Source organism: Amphiura filiformis, chromosome 18, assembly GCF_039555335.1.
Source record: "Amphiura filiformis chromosome 18, Afil_fr2py, whole genome shotgun sequence".
Classification (NCBI taxonomy): domain Eukaryota; kingdom Metazoa; phylum Echinodermata; class Ophiuroidea; order Amphilepidida; family Amphiuridae; genus Amphiura; species Amphiura filiformis.
This window is the reverse complement of record NC_092645.1, coordinates 51,835,156-51,855,205: the sequence shown is the minus strand read 5'-3', so window position 1 is coordinate 51,855,205 and position 20,050 is coordinate 51,835,156. Positions and strand designations below refer to the sequence as shown.

At 34.8% G+C, this 20,050-nt stretch overlaps 1 protein-coding gene across 1 annotated transcript; it reads left to right on the top strand.

Annotated features, from left to right (window-relative positions):
* Positions 1-4,654: 4,654 nt before the first annotated feature.
* LOC140139506 (microsomal glutathione S-transferase 1-like) lies at positions 4,655-8,058 on the top strand. Its single transcript, XM_072161235.1, has 3 exons — positions 4,655-4,774; positions 6,267-6,352; positions 7,569-8,058. Exons 1-3 carry the CDS (start codon positions 4,655-4,657, stop codon positions 7,810-7,812), a joined length of 450 nt encoding a protein of 149 aa, XP_072017336.1. The 3' UTR covers positions 7,813-8,058.
* The last annotated feature ends 11,992 nt before the right edge of the window (positions 8,059-20,050 follow it).

Genomic DNA, 20,050 nt, shown 5'->3' with positions numbered 1-20,050 from the left:
CCCCCATCCTTTGCCCACACTCTGAAAAAGAGTTGGCAACGCCACTGCTGTGATCACTAAAAGAACTATACTGCACAAAAAAGTATCCTTGCACTTGGAAAAATAATCACAATTTCAAATCTGAACAATATTTGGTTTTTTTTTAAATAGATGCACGATATTTTACTTGCACATTATTTATATGACACCACATTGAATCCAATGTGACCTCAAGAAGTAAAGTTACAAGCAATTGAATACATGAATACAAAAGCCACCTAAGTCCATGCGAAGTTATTTTGAAAGAAAAACCTGTGTATCATTTTAATTCCTTCAGTTTTATTTACCTGGTCAATATGGTAAGATTTACGTGCAAATGAGTGGATTAACCTGTATTAGGCAGACTTGTAACGAGTCATGACTCGAGACTCGACTTTTCAAAAATGAAATGACTCGACTCTGATTTTCAAATTTTCCCCATAGAGATTGTACAGTGACTCGAGTCATTTGACTCGACTCGACTCGAGATATTGCAAGAAATGACTCGACTCGACCATGAAATGACGTGACTCGTTACAACTCTGGTATTAGGTATGACGATTAGCATTTCAGGGACTTCGTGGGGTTCATTTTAAATTTTGGACTTAGGTGGTTTTTTAATCATATACAAAGACAACAATGTTAGAATGAGATTACCACTAGTAAGATAATACAAAATAAAGCACACAGGTATGTATAATGTTGATAAGCATTCTGCCATGTAATATAAACCACACACTTTCCTTTATTAAACCCATTTTTTGTTCAAAAGTCATTCTCCAGCAATGAATGTGTTACAAGTGGACTTTTATACATACTGGATTTCAATCAATGTGTTACAAGACTCAAATCATGGAATTGGGTGATTCTTTCATACATGCTATTTTTCACATGCCCAATAGACACAGAGGATGAATTTGAGTTGTTCTTTCATGCATATAACAGGCCTATGTATAGCAACAATTTCCCATGCTTAACTCAATTTGGCCAAAGTATGGACTTAAATAGGTGGCTTTTGTATTCATATATTCAATTGAATAGACGAATGTCTAGTTTCAAAAGTGACAAACTGGCCTATACAAGGCGCAAAAAGATTCCAACAAGCGCAACAATTTGAGACAACAGTTTCTTGAATGAAACATTATTTAAAGGAGTTTTTATTTCAGTTTTTACTTCTCTGTGCTTTTCATAACTTTTATTTGTCAGTTCTTTTGTTTTAAATTAAAGGCACGCATAAGTTAGCCATTCACGGTGATTCACCACTCTCAAACCAGATGCTAGTCCGTGGAGTTTTGAATAGGGCAGTTCGACACTTTTTAAACGGGACCTTCGTCTAATCAAATGCTTGTAACTTTGCTTCTTGAAGTCACATTGGATTCAATGGGGTGTCATAGTGCTCCTATTAAACAAATACATTTACACAAATAATTATGGTTTATTTTTAAAATTAGGATTTTTCTTCCAAGTGTAAGGATACTTTTTTGGCGCAGTGTATGTTAAAAGTTGAATCTAACATTCCAAATGAACTTGCTCTAAGCGGCTGTGCTATTAACAATCATCACACAATGAACAGAAATACTGCTTTGATAGTTTTATCAAGAAGAGAGCGGAAGAGACAAGATTCAGTTTATTGTTACTACCGTAAATTCTGTTTAATGTTTACATCATTGTAAGTTCATTACATGTAACTTAAAATTATATAGTTCGTACGGACAAAAGCAGAAAAATTGGCATGTTTTCAAGTTTAAAGGGGCATAGCCTCATCCCCCACTTCTCAAAAAGAAGTTGAGATTTTATACCACTGGAAACCTCTGGCTACATAATGTTTATGTACAAAAATTTTTTTGCAGATTAAGGGCTCTGGTAGCAACGTTTGGACAGTATTTTTGTGGGACATGAGTGCACATCAAACATATCAAATTGCATTCTGAATATGATGAATGTTCTGATGATATCAAATAATTTAGATTTTTTGAAATTTGCGATATCCATAATATACATTTTACTTCAACTTTATAAATCTAATGATTATGTACTTAAAGTGTATGTAGCTGATGGGATGAAAAGCCGACAATCAATTGAAAATTTTGACCTTTCGTATTGAAGATATGGATTTTTTCCCCAAACACGAAAAACGATTTATGTGTTATTGGAGAAAAATCTTCAGTATGAAAAGTCAAAATTTTCAATTGATCGTCGGCTTTTCATCCCAGCTTCATAGGCCTACTACACCCCTTTTCTTTGCTCATGATTATTTATTGTACAGCCGCTTTAGCAGAAATATAGGTGAAGGTTCGCGGTAGGCTTACCAATGCAAGGAACTTCTTATTTCCATCGTCAAGTTCAGTAAACCATAAAGCTGAGTCACCTGATAAGATTCAGACCCGAGATTCGGCCACTATATCTCATGCCCTGACATTTCATGAACTATCGGAACCCAAATTTTAGGCCTACCTGACTTTGAGGGTATGAGATTCAGTAAACTCATACAAAGGTCATTTTGGATATAGGAATATATCGGGGTTAAGAAATATAGGTGAGCATATTTGATTTGAAAGATACAGGTTCAGGTCAATCAATGTTCATTTAGATAACCATGCAATTCAAATAAATAGATAACAGTGTGGAATATACACGGCTAGACTCCTTGTCGATTGGCGTTATAATAGGCATAGGCCTAAGTACCGTCGAAATACCGGTACCGGGTCGAAATATTGGTTATAATTTGTCCCACATTCCAGTGGCACTATTTTCTTGCACCCCAGTTTTACCCCACTTTTATCCTTAAACCCCCAAATTACGAAAATTTCAACTTTTTGCGGCAATTTTACGCAAAATTGGTTTGTTTTGCCCAACCCCCACCCCACCCCTGAAATTCACCCCCCCTTCCCCGGAAAAATTCCTGGTGCCACCACTGCCACATTCATTTGGACTAACCTGTTGTGCAGGTGTTACTGCTAATTGAGGAGTTTATAGACTGTACTTTTAATATATTCAATAGTTCAATGTCTATTGCGCAGTTTGGAAGAGATATTTTGTTCCCTATTTCGGGCTATTTAACCTTTTCCCAATCCTCAATGAACATTTGGAATATATAGCTGACATTGTTTCCGAGTATAATACTGATAGTAACTTCCTTACAGGTTTAGTAGGCTACCACCAATTACCTGTTACACATTTTCCACTGGAAAAATTACTTATTCGGGCGAAATTTTCTCATATTTAAAACTCTCTCAGTTAAACGCTAATAACAATATCAGAATGATGAAACTAAAGCCTGCACAAAAAGTAACATAGCTGTTATAAATACGCCTGTAGCTTCAAACTAATAATTGTTTCCACAATATTTCTACATAGAAAGAAGGATGATTTATTTACTCGCAATTTGATACCCCATTTGCCAAATGTTGTTCAATATTAACAACACAACACAGTAGTGGTTTTAAAGACAATACCCGAATTTTAATGTTGCAGGTTACAGGTTATCAGTGGTTATTACGCAAGCATTGTGGCATGTAAAATCCTCCATTTATCTTCACGCTGACTTCAAATCAATACAAATAGCTGTAACTTTTAAATTCGGGTTTCTTTAAAAACACTGTGTTGTTAATATTGAACGAATTTGGACACATTGGGTATCAAAATGTGCGTAAATAAATCATCATTCTTTCTATATAATTATGTTGAAATATTGTGAACACAATTATTAGTTCTGATGCTATAGGCGTATTTATTACAGCTGCGTTGCTTTTTGTGCAGTCTTTAGATGATTTAGATACCAAATAGGCCTAATCAAAAACTCGAAATAGGTTAACATTATACTTTTCTTGTTTTTACGCACTACAGTGCGTAGCTGAACGTTACCCGGACTAAAAACCGATGCCAGGCGGATGAATTTTGGTTAATACATTTGAATAAAAATTCATATAATGAGCGAAATATACCATTCACAGCCCAACAGATTTCTATTGCTGGGTTCCAATTATTCGCCTGTACATGAACCCAAATTACATCTGTTGGATTACTTCAATTTGGTCCAGGAAGGTGTTTCATGTCAGTACATTTTGCTGTTGTGTCAGTTGAACAACTGTTTGGTTACTGACCAGTGTTTAGAGTAGAGTATTGAAGTAATCCTGTGTGCAATTTTTGTTCATTTTTATGGAGAGGATTTTAAGATATGACATTGAGAAAAATTATAAGTTTCTTTTTGAGGCCAGTTTATAGTTACACCACTGTATAGGCTACTCTTTGCATTTTAAAACCAATGCAAACAGTATACAGTATAGCATAACTATGGGTGAGCACACGTAGATCCATCGTCACCACAATGGAGGAATGTGCCCGTGTAGCTACTTAAACTCTCCAGAATATTAAACCTATTTCATAGTTGATGCTCGTAATCAGTAATTGCTGTTTGGACCCGTGTTTTTGGTCAATGAACTATTAGGTACATTTCTGTGCAAAATGTAAAGATTGATCTAATTGGTCAGTGTGCAGTCGCACCTTTCAAGCGACTGAAGTGTATACATGCATAAGAAATGTAAATTTGAGGTATTTACTACTGGGATCTTACTAATAGTAGGCACTACACCCAAGAACTGAATCAAAGGAGGGTACAAAATTAACGAAAATAATTATGGAGAACTTAAGCTTCGAAAACGAGATTTTTCGCCTGTTTGCCCAATATGGCACACTTGTGGTGGTAAAAATGATGTCTCTTTCATTTATTACGGCTTATAAACGTATCACCAGAAAGGTAAGAAATGAATTTTGTAGGTCATCACGGTCATACTAGAACGAGGTATAGGCCCGGGGGGGGCACTCAACTTAAATTTTGGTAGGGGTGTGCGGCGCGGAGCGCCGAACTTTGGGAACTAAGAACTGATTTTCGGGCAAAATAGGGGCTTGAAGAACTGAAATTAGGGCCAAATTATAGGCTGTTGAGCTAAAAATTTCTCAATTATTTCCAAATTTGAGCTTAAAGAGCTACAATTGTCAGTGTTTGAGGCTCAAAGAACTGGAGCAGATCCAAATGTGGGGCTTAAGGAACTGCCGGAGAGCCTGAAAAAGGGACCCTTGAGCGCCGCACATACCCGTACCACCTTAACATGTGAGTGCCCCCCGGGGGTATAGGCCTACCCTGAACACGATCATGTCAGTAAATGTGAATATTTTGTTCTGTTTCATGGGACTGATTATTCGTAGTCCTTCAAGAATGACTCTCGGCTGACAGAAGTTTAAAAACTTCGGCCTCGTTGTTCGCCGAGCCCCCCCCCCCTCCAGCCGATGTCATTCTTGAAGGACTAATTATTCGGACTACATAGTTATATACCAACACTAATGAATAAAAAAAATGACAGATTATATTGCTGTACGCCACACAGTGTCATCGCCCCGATATCTTCATGGCAGAAAATGCCATGGTGAATCCACAGCTATACGCATGGCCATTGTGTTCCGACCTGTTTAATAGTTTTTAAACGCATAACGGGCTGAAGGATATCCGACTAAGGCTAATGACATTAGCCTGTGACTTTTTTTTGCTTGTTAGTGACTTTAAACACCCTCCTGAACAACATATCCAAAAAGGGCAAAAAATGGCACAGGGGAAAATGTTAATTTACATATTTCCAAAATGGCCGCTAATACAGGCCAAATTAGATGAATATGGATAAATATATCATCTTATTGTATTCCTCTCATTATTAGGATTCACAAAAGTATAGTTTGATCTATCTCCGATATAGTTCGTGAGTTATAGGCTAGGTCAATGATATGTGAAATTTTGGTCTCCATGATGTACAGGGGTAAAAAAATATATATAAAAAATGCTCCGATTTCGCTCAAAGTGGTCTCAAATTGTTCCGCTTGGAAAAAAAATAAACAAAGAATACTTTGCCATATCCCAGGTGTTTTGTTACCTGTGTAACAGGGAAACAAATTCAAAACCCATTGAATCATGTTAATCTTGATCTATTTTGTGATGTTACCATAGTGCGTTAACCCCATGAGAACTACCTGCCGATTGGCCAAAAAGAAGTTTTCATTATCAATTGGACCAATCGGCAACATAGTTAGAATAATTTCACCACACCAAAAAATTGGGGTGAATTATTTGCAAAGCTGTATTCTGATTGGCGATTCAAGTGAAGATATCATGTAATTGACCAATCAGTGGCAATGTTAGATCGGCAGGTAGTGCTCAGGGGGTTAGCCAAATTTAACCTTACGTATGTGTTAACTTACAGACATTTATTGTGGCAGAAGATGCAGCTGGTGCCAAGGACCCACAGAAACATGTCAGAATTGACCCTGATATTGAACGAGTCAGACAGTAAGATATTACGTTATATATCCTTCAAATATGCACATTTTTTTTAAATGTGTAATTTTTCATAGTGTTTGTCAGGAGAATTTCCCCTATATATAAGTGCAACCAACGAATCACAACAAGCATAATACAAACTTTATCGCCTTCCTTTTTACAGTGCAGTTTGCAACGCCTCTTCGCTGTATACTTCATTTTCATTTTTGTTTTCTACTCACGTGTTATCTATGTAGTGTACAGCTTGGCTTTTTAAAAACTCGTGTTTTATGATTCTAATTTCATCTTCTGTTTGATATTTGTTAGCAATATATTACTGTTGTTTATTCAAAATTGTTGTCTGGTTAAACTTATTTTGCTTTATTGCTTATGCCGTCACTTTGAACATTTCACTTAGTTGTTTCTTTGCTCATTTTGCATATATTTTTTCCGTGCAATACCTTTTCGTGCAATGTTCATCGTGAGCCTATTTCATTTGTTTCTTATTTCTTAATGATGTATATTTATATTTTAATGGGTATTTTGTTTTTACGTACACATGTTTTATTTGTAAAGCGCCTTGTGGTCTTTGATGTAATAAGCTATATAAGAATAAATTATTATTATTATTATTTTTAAAGTTATTCCCAATAAATGTCCAATACAGCCCTTTCCCTTTAATCACTGCGTTGTCTTTTTAAAGACATTTCTTGTTAATGATGATGATAATCATGGTAAAGGAACCAATTATAGATAGCATCACGTGATAATAAACATGACATGCTGGTTGTTCTGTCGTCTGGAGTACGGGATCATGTGTGAACAATCGGTTGAGTTTGTCCTTAATATTTGTTCTTTCTGCTATAGAGAATAAGGATTTTGGTATACTTAGTGAGAATATTTTGATCCAAAATGTATATGTGTTGGTAGTATGATAAACAATTTTTTTTGCTTCCACAAAATAATGACGTCAAAGTTTTTATACCAAACTGACGTTTTGTGCACACCTATGTTATGAAATTGATTTTATGAGACCAATACCAAACGAACGAACTTAAGTCCCCCGGGCGCACTTTATATAGATGACGGGTATATATAGCCCTAGTATAACATCAAAAAAAAAAGAAGAAGAAGAAGGATTTCCTAAAGGACCACAAGAGTCTGACAAAAATGTCTCCATATTTGATATAAATAGGCCCTATCTCAAAAATAAAATCTACCTATGTTATTTTCATTTGTGTTTCAGATGCCACAGGAATGACATGGAAAACATCCCACCCTTCCTCATAATTGGTCTTTTCTACGTGCTGACGTCACCATCGCTATTCGCCGCCACTTGGCATTTCAGAGTATTCGCCATTTCTCGGTTCTGTCATATGATTGCATACTTGATCCCCCTGCCACAACCAACCCGTGCACTGAGTTTCTTCGTTGGGGCCTTTACTACGCTCTCTATGGCTGTGCAGGTTTTGAAGCTGGCTACACTGTAAAAACTGCATGTTCTGCATGAAATAGGCCCACACACAGTGGTTTCGATAGGTTGGCAAAAGGCAAAACCCCTAAAAGAAACCACCAACCAACCTACCAACCAACCAAACAAACAAATAGTCCCTAGATTGAGCTTTGTCACGTGCCCCTCCCCTCCCCAAGTCAATCATTGAAAAACCCATTATTTGAATTGTAGAATATAGGCACATTTTTTTTACCCCTCCAAATTCACTTTGCCACGGCTCCCATGCCCCCGCGAGATCAAATTGTTATGGGGTGCCACCATAGAATTATATTGAAAAGGATTGCAAAATAGAATGTGAAAATGACTTTAATGAGCGTAAAATAATGATGTTTATATGATAGGATAACTCTTATACCGCATATTATGCATTAACATAATTTTTATATTATATGACCGTAAAATAATGACATTTTTGTGATAGGAGCACTCTTACCACAAACATACACTAACATCTAGTTTGAATTTATATCGGAAACAGATTTTTAAGCGTCAATTTGTGTACTGGGATACTGAAAAGCCGGTGCACCCGGATGATGGAAAAACTACACTATTCTCGTCATTGTCGATGTTCCAATCCCAGTCCCAGTATTATACTATACTGCGCCAATAAAGTATCCTTACACTTAGAAAAATAATCATGTGACTTCAAGAAGCAAAGTTACAAGCATTTGATTAAACGATGGTCCCGTTTTAAAAGCGACAAACTGGCCTATTCAAAACTCCACAGACTAGACATCTGGTTTGAGAGTGGTGAATGGTTAATTTATGCATTTGGCTTTAATTTAAAACAAAAGGGACAAAAGAAAACTTAAACAAAAGAACTGACAAATAAAAGTAAAAACTGAAATAAAAACTGCTTTAAATAACGCTTCATTGAAGAAACTTTGTTATCTCTTTGTTGAGCTTGTTGGAATCTTTTTGTGCCTTGTATAAGCCAGTTTGTCACTTTTAAAACTGGACCTTCGTCTATTCAATTGCTTGTAACTTTACTTCTTGAAGTCACATTGGATTCAATGTGGTGTCATAATGTGCAGGATTTGATAGTGCGTCTATTAAAAAAACAAATTCACCCCAGTATTGTCCAGTTTTGAAATTGTGATTATTTTTCTAAGTGTAAGGATACTTTATTGGCGCAGTATATAATAGCCTTAACGTACAGTGGTACATAGCACTTGCAGTCATGGTAGCAGAAGCTGGTGCTATACGTTAATTAGCGTTAATTAATGGCCATTTTGTACGTCTTCAATTCTTCATAGCCGTGTGGATATTTTGTATTATTATTCATTATTTTTGGTAAAGAATACAACAAGGATTAATAATGAATGCACAATCAGCTCAATTATTGCTTTTTAAATATATCAAAATATGGATTTCCAGAAAAAAAATCATAGTTGCTTATACTCTCAACATTGTCAATATGAAATTTCTAATTTCATAATAGGCCTACCATAAATTACGAACTCAATATCTTCGCTTAGGAATGTCCGATTTCATTGAGGACAACGGCGTTGTAGAGCAAAATATCTCTATAGATATGTAAAACACTCAAAATTGATATCCTGCCCAAAAGTGTCTCTTTTTAATATACCTCGTCACAAATACTCCTTTATAAATTCAATAAAATTTTGTTTCTGCAAGTCACCAAGGTGGGAAACATGAAATCATCGTATCATGTCTATACTGAAAAAGTTAAACAGTATTAATATGATGACTCGCTACATGATCATATCCTTAAAAAAGTCCATGCATCTTGAAGAGCTCGAAGAATGTCAAAATATGTTACTCAAATGCCTCCACTGTAACACTAACAGACCTATACCTTCATCTGTATAAACGGTGACTTCATGTATTGGTCATGCGCATTATGATACCGTAATTATAAACCAATATCAACTGCTCAGTGCCAGAAATGGGTAAATGCAATAGCTGTCCTGTGAACATTTGTCAATTTGTGACGTCCCATGTCAAAAAGAGACACTTTGGGCAGGATCATAAATGGAGAAATATGTGACCGTCCACGGCGAATGAGCCGTAAATTCCTCCCCGTCAATTTTGTTTTATTTCGTGTTTAAAAATAAACATCATAAACTTAAAAATGGTATATCATTTGACTTCAAACGATATCCAGAAGCGGGGTTATGGTTTGATAAACTTTGCTCCTTCAACAAAATTATAGCTTTTTACGTTTTTACATGTGTCTCTTTTTCCACATTGCTGGCAATAAATATCAAACAGTCATAATTGGCGGTCATTTCAAATCATCCCCAAGTCAACGAGGTTTAAGAAAGTTCTCTCATTGTTAATTGTTGGTTATGCATACCTGTACAAAATACAATGACTGGTAACCCACCACTTGAACAGGATTTAGCAAAAGCAAACAAAGACCCGAGCTATTAAAAGTTCTATAGCCATCTAAGGTAGAAGCTTATTATCCACTTCAACAATAGGATTATTGATTAGTTTTTGACTATGAAAATGAGACGGATGTCGGGCCAGCTTAAGTTACCGATGAATATGACCTCCGTACACATTTTACACCGTAACTCAGAATACAATTTAGGGAATTTACGGCTCATTTGTGCTGCCGGGTCACATATAGCCAAAAATCTGCCCGGGTGATTTTTTTCACAATTTGAGTTTGTTGCGTATTTGTGATGTTATCAATGTTTAAAATATTGTCTGATAGTTTCAGATCGGCATATAACTGGCATCTTGTATTTTTTGAGACATTTTTCAAGCTAATTCCTACTCTCAACATTGTCAATAATATTTTTAAAGGCAGATATCGCATTTTCCAATTTTATAATACCATAACTTACGAACTCAATATCTTCGCTTAGGAATGTTCAATTTCATTGGAGAAAACGGCGTTGTGGAGCAAAATATCTCTATATTTAAGATAATGTAAACACCTCAAAGTTGGTAACCTGCCCAAAAGACAAAAGTGTCTCCTTTTGACATGGCACGCTGTATATTGTACTCATCTACACGTGGCAGCTATTGCACTTACCCACTTCGGGGACTAAGCAACCGATATGTTCTTTAATATGAAAGAGATACTATATAGTATGGACTGCAATTCTTCACAATAAAAGCCACCGACCTTTTTTTTAGTTTAATTAAAAATGATTTCATACAATTTGGACGAGAAGCAAAATTGAACTTTTCAAATTTATCAAATTTATCAAAACAAAAAGTGCAATAAGATTTATTGTGATCGCTTGAGCAGTAAATATGAAATACAAGCAAGCATGGACACAATTTGATTGTTAAAACTATGATCGCAATAAAGGAAGATTGCAACTTTACAATTGTACAAATTTATCAAAATAAAGATGATAAAAGTTCCCGGTAAAAGTGCAAAAGGCAGTTATTGTGACCGCATGTGCCGGGAAAATGAAAGAAAACAATCAAATATGAACAGCATCCAATACACATGATACATACAGGTTACCATGATTACAACATGGGCAATTGAAATCAATGCACATTAGAGAATGAATTTGGAGAAAACCTTCTGATAATTACAAACACTCGCTGAGCAGCAAGACCTTCCCTCTAAGCTTTTAATCCGACAAGCTGATTATCTATTTGTTTTCATGAATTGGAAGATTCTTTGATGTATTACTGAGCTCAATCATATGAAATTACTGGAGCGTGAGCCACCCAGGCTGGTGGCTCAGCATATAAGGTTTTCTCCAAATTTATTTCCTAGGAATATTGTTGTTGTTTTTTCTGGGAATATTGTTGTTGGAGGATGCCCGGGGCCCGGGGGATGGTGGAATATATGGGTGGGAATCAACATATTTTGAACAAAATTGCCGCAAAAAGTGGACATTTTGCCCCCCCCCCCTAGTGCCGCCACCGATTTGAACTGAAATAGCATAATCCTAGCGTGCCTTTTCATTTTGGCAACGTTTATATACAAGAAGAAATCAATCAACAAATTATAGGCCCTATTTGGTCTAATTTAAAATACAACCCATCTAACAAAATAATGCACGTCAAATATCGCCTTTTGTAAATTTAATTTGAAACATATATTTAAATGTAATTCATCGTGTCTTACTATATTATCAAATTCTAAGCCACAGTTTAGTGTAAAATAAATTCGTTAATGTTCTGTACAAAAATAATTAATCGTATATATAAGACATTTTGACTAAAGCTCATTGTGTAAGACATCGATTTGAATCAAAAAATGATAAGCAACAAATTTGTAGAAAAATAACGAATTTGTTTTTACCGAGTGCGCAAGGACCAATTACTTTTGATTATACGCATATGAAACTCTCATAGCAATTAAGGACATGATTTTAATAGGTGACGTCATACCTTAACTTGTCTAAAAGTTGCGTCAAAGAAATTAGCCATCTGATAAACCCATTTGAAGTTAAAATAACATTTGCACGGCCATTATAAGGCCATATAAAATTAATATTTTGGTTCTCGTCCAGAGGATTTTCATGAATTGATGAGGGAGGGAGGTGTTTTTTGTTTTTTTTTCAATGTAAAATCAGCACTGTCAGTAGTTTTCGGTCTTTTCCAACAGTGCTCGAGGAAACGATGAGGCACTTTTTTTTTTTTTTCATATGTGAGATTCTGAGGGATAAACCCCCTAGAGTACCGGGTACCACAAAAAGACTTGGAAGTGATCCTTGTTCTCTAATAAACTTATTTATATGTATGAAAAATTCATAAATCATTCCAAAGTCTAAAATAACTAAAAAATCTTTTTAAAAAAAAATCTGACAAATCCCAGAAATTGAGGAGGGAGGGGACGAGAACCAAAACATTAATTTTATACGGCCTAATTATGTATAGGGGGCTTGATGAAATGCAAGCCATGCACTGGTTTCCCTGTTCATATGCTCATATTAGTCCGCCATATTTAGTATAGTTCTTGATGTAGAAGCACTGAATTAATACCAAATACATTTGTAAATTACTATTTGAAAGCATTTTTCACATTTAATGTTTGGTTTGAAGATGTAAATTATTAATTTCTAAGCATTTTGAGTATTATTGTTTACATTCAATTTCAGCCGTGGCAGGGTTAATAATCGGTATAAGTTTTTCTTCTACAGATTTCTTTCCACACCAGTGACGTAAACGCAACAACGCATTTTCATTGGTCAACCGAATAGACCCATGCACGTTGATTGGTTAAAAGGTTACCAGCACACGTGACTCATAATCAAATAAAGCAGACCGGGCGTGACTGATGCTTCTACCAGAAATTTAAATATTGTAATAACTTGTGTAATGATGCATTGGTTATTGGTTTGTGATGACTTCCGATATATGGTAAACTCATAAGGCGGTATATTTGGCAGGTTACGGTTTGTCGCTTCGATAATTCTATAATGCCAAGATTATTAACTTTTGTAAATTCCTTTAAAGGTGTTTCTAATGAGTTAAAGTTTGAAGATCGTGGTTTTCAGTTAAATAAACATATAACCTTTTTTCTCTTTTCCACTGTGCACACGCTTCGGTGTTAGTGCTTTTTTTTTTAAAGAAAACAAAAGAACAATCATTAAAGGTCACAAAGAATTACAAACATATAACCTAATGTTTAACCTCTCAGGGTAGACGAGGTATTGTTGGTCGAAGCAGTCGAAAAATCGATTTTCATTATCTGAATCAATATAATTATCAAAAAATAACACTTTGGTGTTTTGCAAAAGTTCATTCTGCTTTACATGGCATGATGCAGTCATGTCTACAGTAGAATTCACCACGACCTTTGCAGGACTTAAACCCCATTTAAGCTATTAAACCAAGATAACACTCATTGAAAACAGCTCAACTGATTAAATCATATCTTCTCTGGTTAAATACACACAACATATATGTTTCTGCTTTACATGGCAATGAGCTGGTATTATAGTTTCAGTTGGCTGAACGATTATAAAGCGAACGCTAGAAAACAATTCTGTGTGCGCTTTTGTTTACGAAATGAGACAATACGTGCTTATTGTTAACCAGCGTTCTTGAAAATGAGAAGTATGGTGGTTTGCAGACTTAACACGGTTTGGAAATAATTTCTTCATATTTTGTGGTGTTATCTGTCGTTTACATATCCTTCCTAAAACACCAAAGTACGAATATTTCCAAACATCTAAATTAGCTAAAAATTTAGGACATGTTACAAAACTATATTTTCTAGAATTTTAGAAGAGTACTTTTAATATTGGCCGGTTATTTTTCACACAGCGACGTTAACTAGGCAAATCCCCATACTTCTAACGTACGCCATTTGTAGAGGTCACGTGTCAATGGTAAGAGCACTGTGTATTGTGTATAGGAAAACGGACAGTAACTGCAGTATGGGTTTTGCAACAGACAATGTGAGTTGCTGGAATTATTTGTGTAATTATTAATTCGAAACCAGTCACTTGTAATTTGAGGGTTAGCACTGTATTGCACAATAGATCATATTGTTGTTTTTGTACCTTCTTTCTAGACCCTGGAAACGCTAAATAAATTTGATATTTCTTACAAGAACATGACACATCTAAAAGTTTGGGATGTAAAACACATGTTGTCAGTGATTCCAAATAGAGATTCAGCTTTCAGTGTTTCTAGATGATCTGAGAAACTGTACTGAAATGTTGGTGCAATATATATGGTCAATTCCAGCGAAAGCGGGACAAAATTCTCTCTATGTTAACTTTCCACTTTAAAATGTCATTAATAAAGGAAATCACGTTATTGATGGAGCATATCATGTCACGTCCAATGTGCTCTCTTTGTGCATATAGGCCTTTACTAGCAAGTCATACCAGGGGACAAGTTATGATGGCTTAAATGAATTGGCGTTACCCACGAATTCAAAGATAAAGCACCATATATGTCACTGAATGTCCTTCAATCAAAATGAAATTATTGCCGTTAGAAAGACGTTTGCATGATCTCTCATCATATGTAAAACGATTGAATTCCACCAAAGTTTGTGGACTCTAGAGGCCATTAAGTCAATTTGGCTAATAATTTTGTTACCCGCGTATCAAAAATAAAACGATCGTTCTGAAAAATGTTAAGTGAATATGCCATAAATGACTATATCATTAAGGGCGTACTACACCCATATATTGGTTTGATTGGTCTAAAAAAATATTTTTTCATTTATAGCGAGGCGATATATGCACGGATCATGTGAAATAAAAAAAATAAAAAAAAAATAAATAAAAAGGTGTTTTTAAACCATTGTATAGTAAGTCATTTTAGTCCTATATATTTTTTGTTTACCGTATCCTGGTAACTCAGATGCGTGTTTCATAACAAACCATAATTTATTCTTTTCAACATGTTCAAGTAGGGTACATGAATAGAATACATTAAATCCTTTGTTATACTCTCTATAGAAAATCTAGTGGTGCTTGCAAAATATATAACACTGAATAAATTAAATAAACACTTACACAATAGATGCATAGTCATTAGTCAATTTGATATTGATGTTGTTATTGATGTGTTGTTAGGAGAAGAAAAGGCTATTAGGTCACCGTATGTCAGGTTATAGGTCAATTGGTTCAGGTCAAATTTAAGCATCAATTTTGAATACACATGTGAGAGTCTGTGATACAAAATGTATCATAATGAGGAATAATTTTGATATTCTGTCTTTAACTGGATATATATCGAGAAGTGCAAGGTGGATATACTAATATACCTTGGGATGTAAATGGTGAGTACAATTTAGAATGCCTAGTTGAGATGGATTTCAGAAATAAATATAAAATAGTTACCAAAATCACAAAAGCTAAGCTTACGGAAAACTACCCAATATGGTGGTATAGGTGACAAGAAATACAATTTTTTCAACATTGCTGTAGTATGGTTGTGGTAACCTGTTACCTATGGCTTAATTAAGTTTCAGTGAAATAATGTCGCAAGTTAAAAATACAAAATATAGCTCAACATTGAAAATAGAAGCATTTTAACCAGTTCCTTTTTGATAGTTGTGGAGCACCAAATTCATGAAGTCATAAAAGAAATCAGGAACCACTTATTCCCATTTTACATATCAACTTTATTTCCCTAACGTGTTAGCAACACATATCCAAAATTTTAACGAAATCCGTTGATATTAAGCTTTCCAAAATGAAGTGAATTTAAATCATCAGTGATGTACCACCTTTTGGCTTCTACTTTTAAAAGCATGTAAGCTACGTTGATACCAATGCCACCAATAAAACGAGAAGATTTGCCCCTTCATTTTGCATACCACTTTGTCCAAAATGCACAAAAATGCAAAAAAAATCAATGGGTGTAGTACCCCTTAAACGAAGTTTCGTTCTATAATTCTGAGGTCCAAGTGATTATTTTGTGCAAATACGTTTTACCCATAAAATTCCAAAAATCAAATTTGACGTTACCCACGTATCAACTGTTACCCACGAGTCCAGCAAATATAATTGCCATAACTTAAATTAACATTTAATGACTTTGGACACTGAATTTAGTTTGACAAGCGCTTAAAATTGTAAATCGTAAAAATACGTTCACCGCTTTAAAAAAGAATCTACGACGCTTTAAACTTTTGTTACCCACGAATCCCGAATAGATGCTAACCTTGAAAAACAAGGAGATTGTTTATTTTAAGTTTAAATCAGCACATATTCAAGCCATGGGTATGCTATAATTTTGACAGTACTTACAGTTTATGCACCTAAGAAACGCAAACCCCAAACGGTACTATAGTACTTATAGCTTTACCCACGAATTCGGCGTTACCCACGAATCCAAGGATTTACTCGTAAATTATATGTTTCTTATGCATCTTAACATTTTGAAAACATGCGAAATAGGTTCCAAAACAGTCCTGTTTAATAGCGTCCTCTTGAAGGTATACTGAAGCTGTATCATGAAGTTTTGATTGATTATCCTAAATTACCATTTTTTGGGTAAATGCAATTGGTTAGAGAAACGGGAATCATTGAAACACAATGGAAGAAAAACCGCATGATGGTTTCCAACCTTCTGTAATATTTTCTATTTTGCCGCTTACCAATACATACCTTCAAATATGTGTTACCCACGAACATTTTGGTTACCCACGAATCCCTACTTAAATTATAGTTAACAATGTATTGATAGTGTTTTAGTTCATAGGAACCGTCAAACACGAGTTAATAGAATATTGCTGCATGAAAATATGGAATGATTTTACTAAAATAATAATATAAAACTGTTTGCTCTGTCTATTTGAATTTGGCAACTTCATTATTCTCAATATTTTTATACCCAAAATGCCATAATGATCCATTCTAAATATTCCATGTAGTTTGTATTTTGATTAAAATTCATTTTAGTGCCATTGCAGCCTGAATTAATGACATACGGAAAAGTATTTTTTATTTTTATTTTAAAAAATAATAGGAATTGCTATTTTCCAGACGCTGTTACCCACGAATCCATCCGAGATCCTCATCCTGCGACGAGATACAAAATCTAACTTTACATTTATATGAAGCATTTATTCTAATCTTTCGAAATAATACAGTAATGTTAAATGACAGCCACTTTGGAAAGAGTTGGAAGAATTGACACAATCTTAACTGTACACCTGGTTCTTTCTTAAAATTTGTAATAACCAAAATATTTCTTTGTAGATATATGTAATAAAATTCAATTTTACGTTCAAAGTCTTCACTGATTTCTAGTGTATATGAGTCACACATAAAATATTGAAAGATATTAAAGAAAGTGAAATTTTATGGCGTACAATAGGTGAAAAAGGCTTGAATTCGTGGGTAACATGCATATGCGCATTTAACACTTTATTTGGTCTAGCAAGAAAAGTTATTTTTCAATCCGATGGCGCTTCCACCTGATGATTCACTAGATATGATCGTCTCATTTGATAAGTCTAGAATTGAAAAGGAAAACATTTTCCAAATGGCCCCCAGAGAGAATTTTGTCCCGCTTTGGCTGGAATTGACCATATAGTGTTAACCATCAAAATAGAAGTGACTCGTTTAAACCTGAATTTACATGCTATATCTTAAATAATCATTGATATTCCTGATTATATAACACATAGTGTTGATAAGCGCAATGATCAGATGATTTTTATTCAGAATGAACTAAAACACCAGCTTTACAAATATGTTTTAAACACAACTGTTTTGAAACCAGTAACAAGTCGGTTGAAAAATAGGTGAGGGTTAGGACTATATTACCCCCACCCCTTCAATTGGAATTATTGCAACCTCCGATTATTGACAGGGTAATAATAAGTTGTATGTCCTGTAAAAATACCCCGACCACCTATCTATGGCGACCCCCTTCACCAGGTCACTCGTGCCTGGCCGAAGTTTCGTCATCGTTATCTCCTAGAGTTCAGCTGTTAATGCCTAGATTTCTTTGACATAAAAAAGCAGTGTTTTATTACTAACCACAGGTTTGTGCTTTGTTGAGGGTCTTAGTGTGGTGCATGCGCTGATTATACTATTCTATTATACATGAGGCGAATAAAAAAACCCGTCGGTTCTAAGGGTGGGCGGACCTGACAAGTAGGGTCGGTCGGTGGGGATTCTATTTATGACCTTAAAAACTCACCAAAAGCTTGAAAACTATTTGTTCAAAACATTTGAGTCAAAATCAAACCACTTCAGGCACAAAACGGATGCTTTAAAAGACCAGACAAGAAAAATTAAAAAATTCATCAAAAACGCAAAATCAACAATCTTGCGCGAAAATGTTGGGACACTTTGTTTATTTAGCGCATCCCCGCTCCCCAAATCAACGTTGAATGGTAAGAAAGAGTGAAAAATGGGTTTAAGGGGGAGAGACGGAGAGTAAGCAAAGGCCTAACACCAGCTATAAAACCTATCAAGTATTTAAGCCTCATGTTCAATTCGCAGGAATTTGATCTTCACAAAACATCAAGTGTCCCAACGATTTTCGCACAAGATTGTCTGTACATCAAAATAAGCCCAATCGCTATTGTAACTTCCGTTTTTTGGGACACTTTGACCTCTGACATATCGGGAAAATTGCTGTAATTATTATTAATTTATTTATTATTGTCATAATATTATCTTTAATAATATTTAAATAATTAATTTATTTAATAATGCTTTTTTGGGTTTGTTTTTATTCTTGTAAATCATTTTAGATTATATTTTGTACGCCATAAAAACAAATTTTCCTGAATTTTTCTAATAGGTCAGAGGGCAAAGTGTCCCAAAACTGCAAAAACTGTCCCACAATGCATTGCAAACTTCCAATGCCGAATTGGCTTATTCGGATGGCCTATAAATATCATAAAAATGACCATCTCTCCATATCTCGTTATCTCCATAACGCATTGAGTGGTTTTGATAATTCTTTCAGTTCTGAATAGATTGGTCTTCAAAACATCAAGTGGCCAATGCTTTTCGCACAAGATTGTAGGTCGGTCGGGCCAGTTGAAAAGGGTTTTTTGTTTTGTCGTCTAAGTAAAAGATCTTTCACGGAAAACAAGAATACACACAACACTGCTATGTACAAAATTAATGTACATGTATGCACATAGACCTATAATTTATGTTTTGTATTGTATGACATTATATATACATTTTGATTTAGGTTTTGTTTGTACTATTATAATCATGATAATTATACTGCGCACAAAAACAAAAGCAATACAAGTATCTTAAAGACACTAAACCTATACCAAATGAAGTATAGTCAATAGATTGATAATTTGTTCTGCGTATATTTGATACCCCATTCGGCATGATGCGACTTTATTATCCAAAATTATACCAATTTGAATGAAAAAAGGAGCATTTTGACAGTGACAAATGATATTGCTTTTGTTTTTTATGTATTTTTCTGTGCGCAGTTTATACATTATGTTACTCATTTAATTTTACCTTTACAGTCGAAAAAAAAGCGCGGCGTAATAATAATAAGTATAACAACCGTTGAACGATGAACTATTCATTATTGCGCAAGTGACGTGACATAAAAATTCTACCAATAATGATGTTCTGTGCTGTTATCTGGCTCGTTGGTCGTGGATGGCGTTTAGAGTTGGCCTATTATAAAATTGCTCCACAAAATATCCAACCTGTATTTCAAAATGGATACAGCCTTTCAGGGACGCTCCTGTACACTGTTAAAACATTTCCGTAAATTTTCGGAATTTTCGGGCAGCAAAATTTCCAGAATATTTCCTTTGTTTCCATTAAATGACATTTTGTTTCCATAATTATAAGATA